The sequence below is a fragment of the Mauremys mutica genome, chromosome 1, assembly GCF_020497125.1.
Source record: "Mauremys mutica isolate MM-2020 ecotype Southern chromosome 1, ASM2049712v1, whole genome shotgun sequence".
Lineage (NCBI taxonomy): Eukaryota > Metazoa > Chordata > Testudines > Geoemydidae > Mauremys > Mauremys mutica.
Genome location: NC_059072.1, coordinates 358,057,885 through 358,068,259, shown reverse-complemented (window position 1 = coordinate 358,068,259; position 10,375 = coordinate 358,057,885). Strand labels below are relative to the sequence as shown.

General features: G+C 47.1%; 1 protein-coding gene across 1 annotated transcript; it reads right to left on the bottom strand.

Annotated features, from left to right (window-relative positions):
* Positions 1-224: 224 nt before the first annotated feature.
* Positions 225-1,223, bottom strand: LOC123366407 (olfactory receptor 52R1-like). The gene has a single exon (XM_045009843.1). It carries the CDS (start codon positions 1,221-1,223, stop codon positions 225-227), a length of 999 nt encoding a protein of 332 aa, XP_044865778.1.
* Between the last annotated feature and the right edge of the window lie 9,152 nt (positions 1,224-10,375).

Sequence of the window (10,375 nt, the reverse complement as noted above, 5' to 3'; positions counted from 1 at the left end):
CCTCAGGCTTCCAGTTATCAGCAATTAGAAAGGTGGAAATCCTATGAGTTGTACGTAGACAGTTTCGCCAGTTTGTCACGCTGACACAGCACAGTAAGGTCAGGCAAGGATTTAATGTCTCTTTGACTGGCCAGTCAGTGATTCAGGGAAAATGGCCCAGCACCATCTCACCAGCCAGCTCAGGACGGAGCTCGGTCTGAGATCCAGAGCACCAGGAGAAAACTTTAGGTCCCTTTATGAGCAAAGATCTGGAGCAGCCTATCACGGATCTGTTGGGTCTTCACCCCGTAGATGATGGGGTTTAGCATGGGGGGCAGCAGGAGGTACATGTTGGCCATGAGAACGCGCAAATGCAGGGGCACATTGTGCCCAAACCGTTGTGTGAGGGCGGCGAAGACATGTGGGATGTAAAAGGCTAAGATGACACAGAGGTGGGAGCCGCAGGTCCCAAAAGTTTTGAGCCTGGCGTCCTTTGTTGGGAGTCTGAAGATGGCCCTGAGGATCTGGGTATAGGACACAGTGATAAAAAACACATCCATACCGATAAACAAGAATGCCACAAAGGGGCTGTAGTAACTACTGACACGGATGTCGGCGCAGGCCAGTTTCACCACAGCTATGTGCTCACAGTATGTATTTGGAATGATGTTGGTTCTACAATATGGCCACCTCCTCACCAGGAAGAGATAGGGCAGTACGAGTATGGCACCGCGCAGCACCAGAGCCAGGCCAATTTTGGCAACCACAGGGTTTGTCAGGGTGGTGGAATGTCTCAAGGGATCGCAGATGGCCACATAGCGATCAAAAGCCATGGCCACGAGGATCCCAGACTCTATCACAAAGAAGCTGAGAATGAAGTACATCTGGGTGAGGCAGGCACTGAAATTGATCTCCCTGGAATTGAACCAGAAGATGCTCAGCATTTTGGGTAGGATGGATGTAGACAGGACCAGGTCAGTGACGGCCAGCATGCAGAGGAAATAGTACATGGGCCCATGGAGGGTCGGCTCTGTCTTTATAATGAACGGGATGGTGAAGTTCCCCAAGATGGCTATGATGTACATGGTGCAGAAGGGGATGGACATCCAGACATGGGCTGCCTCCAGGCCAGGAATGCCCAGCAGGATGAAGGTGGTGGGGTTTGTGAAGTCGGTTGAGTTGGAATCTGACATGGAGTAGAAGAGAAAGTGTCCACTGCTGAGGCAGAATGCTGTTTCCTGCATGTACCATACGTTCCCCTGACTTCCTGTATGTGCCCAGGGTCTAGGATGATGTCGCAGGACAAATACCTGGATGGAGAGAAAATGTTAATATGAGACACTACATGCACTACTGGAGGTTGTTCTCATGGATGAAGCATATTGGTCTCTCTTCACACACTGAAAAATGACATTTTAATTATTCAGATAAATGAATTATGAACAACTGACCCTCCTAATGCCAATTCCATATTTTATCGTGCTCCCTGCATCAATAATTCCTACACATTGTGGTGTGGGAAATCTTAGGAGGCAGGAAACACGAGTGTATATGGGTAATTTTTTATTGTTCTCTAGTCCTTGTCTACACTACCAAGTTTTTTCGCCAAAAGGCAAGATTTGATGATGAAATAGTGGAGGTGTAAAGACTACAAAGCCACTTTCGATGATGGAACTCCTCAGTTTCACGGACGTAATAATGGCTCCTTGATGAGAATTGTAAGACTTTTTATGCAAAATTTTCATCACCGAAGTGCCAGTGTAGATTTTATCACTGTAAATGGCCCATTGCTTTTCTCCCACGCCTAAGGTCCCCTGCCCATGGGAACACCATGCTTCCAGTGTTCGTCGGCATGTGTGCTTGTCAAGGATCAGTGGGAAAGTGACTGGTGTGTTACCAGCAGTGTATTTTAATGTAGTGTTTCAATGCTGTACGTGTACTTACCAATAAGGCTTCTGTTTATTGTTACTTGTGTTCTGTCTGAGCAGGGCACTCCTGAGCAAACTTTTTGCCCTTACCTTCACAAATATTATACAGTGGGCAACACATGGCTACAACTATGGGAATATTTTCTTCATTGAGATCTAACCTGTTGAAAAGGCATCGCCAGCCCACTTTTAATCTGCCAAATGCACATTCCATGGTCATCCTGCTCCTACTCAGCCTATTGTTGAAATGTTCCTTACTGCTATCCAGGTTTCCCTTGTACGGCTTCATGAATCCTGGCATTGAAGGGGTTGCCAGGTCTCTCAGGATCACTATGGGTATTTCGAGATCCCCTGTGGGGATCTTCTGGTCTGGAAAGAAAGTCCCCGCTTTCAGCTTTTTGTAAAGACTGGTGTTCCTAAAGATTCATGTGTCATGCACTTTTCTGGATCACCCTGCACTGATATCAATGATGTCAATGAAACGCCCACAGTGATCCTCAAGTACCTTCAACACCATGGAGAAGTACCCCTTCCGATTGATATATTTCATCAAAAGGCATCCAGTGCCAAAATTGGAATATGCGTGCTATCTATTACCCCTCCACAGTTGGGGAAACCCATTTCTGCAAAGCCATCCACAATATCACGCATGTTGCCAAGAGTTACGGTGTTGCACAAAAGGATGTGATTAATGGCCCTGCACACTTGCGTTAACGCAGCCCCAACAGTCGACCTCCCAGCTCCAAACTGATTTGCGACTGACCAGTAGGACCCTGGAGTTGCCAGCTTCCACAATGTGATCACCATGCGCTTCTCCACTGACAACACAGCTCCCATTTGGGTGTCCTTGTGCCGTAGGGCTGTGGTGAGCTCAGTACAAAATTCCAGAAAGGTGGCTTTCCGATTCCAAAGTTCTGCAGCCACCGCTCATCATTTCAGACCTGCATAACGATGCAATTCCACCACTCAGTGCTAGTTTCTTGAGCCCAAAAGCGACGTTCCACCATGCTCAGCTGTTCTGTGAATCCCAAAAGCAACCTAATGCTGCTGTTATCCATGTCAGACACCATGTCAGGCAATTGTGACTCCTGTTGCCTTTGCAGAAAAATTTGAATGAAAAATGAGAGTTCTTTAAGAAGAGTTTATTAAAGAGCTAAAAAGCCACAATTCCACAATCAAGGAAGTGGAGAACTTTGGTTAAAACCCCAGTTCAGTAGGAAAATGAAGGCAGCAATTAAGGGGAGAAAAGCAACACATAACAAATGAGAAAAAGGGAAAATAATTGTCAAGCAATACAAATTGGAAGTTATGAAAATTGATACAGGACGTTACAGACATCGGGGGAAATCCATGTTTTGCAGGGCTAAGGAGAACAAAAAGGAGATTATTAAGTATATTATGAAGAAAAGAAATCCTAGAAAAGGTAAAGGCCAATTCCTAGAGGGAGAAAGGAAACTTGTTAATGTTGCAGAAAAGGTAGATGTGTTCAAGAACTATTTTTGTTCTGCATTTGGAAAGAAGCAGTAGGAGGTACTCATATCACATGCAGTGATGAAACCCTTTCCAGTTTATAAGCAGTCAAGGAGCATGTTAACCAGCATCTAGAGTAGAACCTTAGAATTACAAACACCAGAGTTACAAACTGACCGATCAACCACACATTTCATTCGGAACCAGAAGTAGGCAGTCAGGAAACAATGGAAAAGCTGATATGGGATATGTTAAAAAAAAGTCTAGGAGTATAATTAATGCCAGTCAAAAACATGGTTTATGGAAAACAGGTCTTGTCAAATAAAGACGATTTCCTCCTTTCATGAGAGTACACATTTGGTTGACCAAGGGAACCAAAGAGATGCAACAGACTTCAATTTCTGTGAGACATTTGATTTAGTAGGGAAAAACATTCAATTAAAAAAATGAGCATTATACAATATCAGTAGCTTTTGTTAAATGGACTAAACTCTGGCTATCTGACAGATCTCAGAAAGCAGTTGTCAATGGGCCATTGTTAGCGAAGGGGGGTGTTTCTAGTGGGGTTCTGCAGGGATCAGTTCTAGGTCAGATGCTATTCAATATTTTCATCAATGATCTGGAAGCAAATAGAAAATCGTTGCAGGTAAAATTTGTGGACAACCCCAAGATTGGCAGAGTGGTTACAATGAGGTGGCCAGGGCAGGCATAGCAATTGATCTTGACCATTTGTTGAGCTGGGCCCATCCAAACGAAATGTTTTAATACAGACAAATGCAAAGTGGTCCTGTCGGAACAGGAATGCAGGCCCCACCCCCAGGCTAGGGCTCTGTACTATGGAATGCAAGGACCCTGAAAAGGATTTAGGGGTCATTGTGGACAATGAACTCATCGTAAGCTCCCAGTGTGATGCTGTGACCAAAATGGCTAATGCGTGGTGAGTTGGAGCAGGGGAATGATTTTACCTCTGCACTTGGAACTGATGAAACCAACTGTGTCAATTCTGTGTTCACGTTTCAAAAAGGATGTTGATTAATTGGAGATGGTGCAGAAAAAAACCACAAAAAATGATTGGAGACTGGAGAAGATGCCTGACAGAGAGAGAGATTTAAAGAGCTTCATCTATTTATCTTATCAAAAAGACAATCAAGCAGAGTCTTCCATGGGGAGAAACTGTGGGTGCTAACGGGCTCTGTAATCTAGTTTGGAAAGGCAGAGAAAGACCCAATGGCTGGAAGCTGAAGCCAGACAAATTCCAATCGGAAATAAGGGCCAAATGATTAGCACTCAGGATGATTAACCGTTGGGACAAACTGCAAAGGGAAGTGGTGGATTCTCCAACTCCCCATGTCTGCAGATTCAGACTGGATCATTTTTTGGAAGATCGCTTGAGGGCTTGTCTACACTTAAAACACTACAGCAGCTCTGCAAAGCACTTAAGTGTAGACACTACTTACAGTGATGGCAGGGGTTTTCCCATCAGTGTAGGTGGTAGCGAGGCTGATGGAAGAATTGTTCCATCGACCTCATGCTCTTTACATCGGGGTTAGGGTGATATAGCAACAGCTCTCAGGGGTGTGGATTCTTTTGCTGTTGCAAAAAAAGGAAATGCAGTTTTGGGTTGCATTAACAGAGCTTAGTGCGCAAGTCATGGTAGGTGATAAGTACCGCTCTACTCAGCACTGGGTAGGTCTCAGTTGGAGTGTTGGGTGCAGTTTTGGTCACCGCTGTCTAGAAAGGATGTCGAGAAACTGGAAAGGATCCAGAGGTGAGCGACAAAGATGATCCATGGGATGGAATGCAAACCATAGGAGCAAAGGCTGAAGGAACTGGGTATGTTTAGGTTGGAAAAGAGGAGGAGGGACATGATAGAGGACGTCAGTTATTTGAAAGGCTGCCATAAAAAAAAAATGGAGAAAATTTGTTCTCTCTTGAGACAGAGAGCAGAACAAAAGGCAATGGGTTCAAACTACATGTAACGATACTGTCCATGCGAGCCAGCTGAGGTCACTCAATTAGGGTGAACTGCAAACAAAACAGGGCAGCCAAACCCCAAATGCTGGTGGATATTCCAATATTTAGATTTACCAAAGCAGCCCAAAACAGCCCCTGTTTTACCTCACTGGTTACTCAGAAGTCCAAACAATGCAGTTCCCTTAGAGTGCCCAACCTCAGGCCTCCATCCAGATACAAATGTCAAACATGATGATAAATTCTGAAAATCTTATTTCATCATATAAAACAAAAGGTTCTTCCAATCCCAAAGGATCAGTCACACACCCAGTCCAATTATAACTTAGATCTTACCCAAAATACACGCTTATAGTCAATTCTTGTTAACTAAACTAAAAATGTATTAAAAAAGAAAAGAGGTAGAATGTTAGTTAAAAGATCAATATACAGACAGACTTGAATTCAATTCTGGAGGTTCAGATACATAGCAGAGATGAGTTTGTAATTTCCAAAAGTCCATTTAGAAATAGTCCACAGGTTATAGTCCAATGTCCATAGTCAGGGTGACTTCAGTCAGTGACTGGGGATCTCCATTCTTATGGCTGAGGGTTTCCCCTTCTTGAAACCGTAAGCAGATCTGAGATGAAGAAGGATCTTGTCCCAGGGTTTTTATACATTTCCAGCAGCCTTTTGGCCTGAGAAAACAATAGGCTTAACTTTCCTTCTCCCAAACATCATGGCAATTAGCACAGGGTCATTTATCCATTAAACAGTTCAGATACAGGTTACCACAACCTTCAAAGAGACATATAGACAATAATACTATTTCACTCAAGTGTCTTCCTAAAAATTAATACTCCTTTTTATCTTTGAATCAAAGCCATAGTAATAGACAACACTTGTTTGCTTACGTCACAAGACCTGAGCAAACATCTACCTTCTATCTCTAACAATGCAGACTTGCCTTTCAAAACTCTATTCATTTACATTTCTTCTTAACAAGTCTTTAACGTTTGGCCGTGGGTCAGGTCAGTCTGTGAGTCAGTTAACTTTTTCTGGCCCCGTGTCACTTTTCAATGAGGGATTATATTACACTCATAATGTCACACTACGGCAGAGCAGATTTAGATTAAATCTCAGGAAAAACTCCCTAACTGTAGGAACAGGAGGTCAACGGAACAGTCGCCTAGGCAAGTCGTGGAAGCTCCTTCACTGGAGGTTTTCCAAAGGTGGCTGGAGTCATCTGTCCTGTCCTGGATGGTTTAGACACAACAAACCCTGCATCTTGGGAGGGGTTAGACTAACTGACCCTTGCAGGTCCCTTCTCACCCACTCTAAATCTACATCTACAATGTAAAATCCGAGTGTAGACCAGGTCTTAGTCAAACACAAGTTTTGGAGCTCAATACAGGGGTAACTGGGTTAAATTTAATGGCTTGTGTTATACAGAAGGTCAGACAGGATGATCTTATCGTCCCTTCTGATCTTAAACCCTATGAATCTATCAATAAAGAAAGTAGTTCAGGCATTTATATTTACTCTGTCTCATAACACACGACAAGGGAACATTCAATTATATTGCACATCTGAACATATAATTTTGAGGAAAGAAAATTGTTTACATTATCCGTATTTGGCCTGTGGAACTCCTTGCCACACACTGTATTGGGGCAAAGATCATAGCTGAATGGGATTCACAAATGAATTGGCCATTGTAGATGGTGCTGGTGGCTAATTAAGGGGTCTGACACCTTCAATTAGGAGACCTCATTTTCAGTTGGTTATAAGTTTGCCAAATTTTAACTGTTTGGACTGAAATTTCCCACACTGGGTGTCTGCTTCTGGCTGAATTGTTTTCTGAAAGTTTCAGGCATCACAGTTCAGCTAACTTCTCGAATGAAGCCGGGAGAAAAGACGTCATGCCCATGTTGAAAAATTCATACAATTATTCCAGTGAGGAGCCCTAGAACCTCCATGCTTTCTATCAGAAAGTCGGGTAAGAGCCCTCCTGGCCCCCCATTAACAGCCAGAGCCCTGAAATGCAAGAGGAGGTGGTGAGAGTCCCTGTGCATTAACTCACACGCAGCTTACTCAGTTCTTCCTCCAAGGGGAGCAAAGAGGGACATTTTGGCCAGTGATATTGGATCAAACACATCCCCTGTGGCAAGGTCCCTGGCATGTTTAATGGCTCTGCAGAGCAGAAAGGACCACAGACCTATTCTCCATCCCATCACGCCCATGTTGCACTGGGTTTGTCGAGCAGGTGAGCTCCTCAGCAAGAGCTGGTACCTGTGAATTCTGAGACAGACGTGTCTTACCTGGAAATCCCCCACAGGCAGCCGTTTCTCACACCTCTCTCACTCTGCAGCAGCATCCCACGCCGAGATCTGACACAGGGGTGTGCACCGTTTATAATATAGCTGTGTGCAATCCCGGGGGAAGGTGGGGCTCGCTCAGCCTCTAGGGGAGAAGCAGCATCTGAATGGAAACAGGTTGGAGACCGGAGACTCTCTAGCCAATGACTCTCTTTCAATGTCTGCACTTCTGTGCTATTTATCCAGCTTTAGGAATAAACAGTAATTAAGAGACTTTCCCAAAGGGAGATGAGAACCCTTGGGCTCTCTGCTGAGTCAGAGAGGAATTGGATGCTCTGTGTATTTGTTTATTTTTAAAAAGTAGTTGCTTAGGAAGAAAACTAGGGATAATGACCAGTTCTCCTTAGGGTCTGATACCCTGTAAAGGCCCAGTATTAATGGGTAGATAGTAGCCAGAGAGAGCTGGAGAAAGGTGAGTGAGGGGAGACACGGTAAGGGATCAGAGATCAGTAATTCTCATCAGTAACTATCATCATACTGTGTAGCAGGTTTCATTGAAGGATCTTCAAAACACCTGTCAAAGGAAAGTCACTATGAACATATCCCCATTATACAGATAGGAAAGTGAGGCAAAGGGAGACATAACTTGGTGACGGTCATACAGAGAATGACAGACAGAACCCAGGAGCCCTGACATCCCTGCTCTAACCAAGGTCTCTCCTTTAGTAACTGAGGGCATGACAGGAAGGAAATGCATTCATGGTGTAGCAGGGCTTGTTCCTTAGGTGGATGTGACAGACTTGCTCAGGATGCAACCTGGAACTGGGGTAGTGCTGAGCCCTCTGGCATACCAACCTGGGCTCCCTCTCACACTGTGAGGCTGTGACAAGCTGCAATCCTTTCCAGGTTTTGCACTTCCACAGTCAGACACAGCCAGCGACACACCCAGCTCCAGTTACATGAATGCTTTCACTAGGCACTTATGAACCAACAATAGAGAAGCTCCAGGCAATTCCCCCCACCCCAGCTCCCCAGCCTAAGACCCCAGAGCTGTGCCCAGTGATGAGCTGCCAAAATATTAACAACCGGTTCCCTCCTCCTCACCTCACGAGGGGGTCGTGCCCCCCCCGGGGTCATGCCCCCCATGTTTTTTGACAACCCCCCCGGGACCCATGACCCATCCCCCCCTTCCTTGTCCCCTAACTGCCCTTTGCAGCCCCATCCAACCCCTCCTCTCATTCTTGATGGCCCCCCGGGACTCCTGCCCCATCCAACCACCCCTTCTCTCTGCCCCTGACTGCCCCCACCACCTCATCCAACCCCTGCTCCTTCCTGATTGCCTCCCAGGACCCTTGCCCACATTCAATCCCCCTGTTCCCTGCCCTCTGACCACCCTGACCCCTATCCACCCCTCCACAACCCACCGAACACCCCCTCCCTGCCCCCTTACCACACTGCCTGGGGCCGGGACCGGAGCCGCAGCCGCCGGGCTCGACTCCCCGGGATGGCACCGGGGCCGGAGCCGCAGCTGCAGCCGCCGGGCCCGACTCCCCGGGCCGGCACCGGGGCCAGGGCCGGGGCCGGAGCCGCGGGGCCCGACTCCCCGGGCCGGCACCGGCACCGGGGCCGGGGCTGCAGCCTCAGCTGCGGGGCCTGACTCCCTGGGCTGGCACCGGGGCCGGGGCCGGAGCCGCAGCCGCGGGGCCCGACTCCCCGGGCCGGCACCGGGGCCAGGGCCGGAGCCGCAGCCGCAGCCGCAGCCGCAGGGCCCGACTCCCCAGGCCGGGCCAGGCCGGAGCCGCTCGGCCGGCACCGAGGCCGGAGCCGCGGGTTCCGAGCTGGGCCGGTCCGAGCCACGCAGGCGGGACCAGACCGAGCTGGGGGTGCTTGGCTGGGACTGGGCTGGGGCGCTCGGCCGGGGCCAGGGGAAGCCGGACTGGGCCATGTGCACGCCGTCCCGCTCTCCCGCCGCGCCCGGCTTACCTGCCTGCTGCTTTTTTCAGGCTTCCCGCGAACATTTGATTTGCGGGAAGCAGGGGAGGGGGAGGGGAAGGAGGGCGGAGCATTCAGGGGAGAGGGGGAGGTGAGCTGGGGCCGGGGGCCGGGTGGACAGCTGCCCGAGCCTTTGTTAAATTTAAAAGCTTTTTAGAACCGGTTGTTCTGGAAAAACCAGTTCTAAAAAGGCTTCTAAATTTAACAACTGGTTCTAGCGAACTGGTGCGAACCGGCTGGAGCTCACCACTGATAAGTAATAAGTGTATAGATCAATTAGGTTATGTAAGAAATAAAGCAAAATGACAATCTGAGTTCTAGAAACTAAAAAGGAAAGGATTTGAATTGAACAGTGTGTCACCCTGATGGTACAAACATTTCACCTGTCTTCCATACACAGGCTAGAAATCCCTTCAGCCTTGGACCAAATCACCAGTTCGGTCCTTGTTCCTAAGGTTTTTCCAGGTGTTAAGTTACTGAGAGGAATGAGGCCATGTGATTTTGTTACTTCCACTTTTATGTCTTCTTGTGGAGGGAATATTTCCAAGCAAAAGCCCTCAGTACAGGCACAAATGGAATTCAATGTCACATGAGCTGGTCACATACCCTCGCACGCTTTCATAACTTTAGGCACAAAAATGATACAGACATACAAATAGTGTAATCATATTCAGCAAATCATAACTTTTTAATTCATAGAATCATAGAATCATAGAATATCAGGGTCGGAAGGGACCT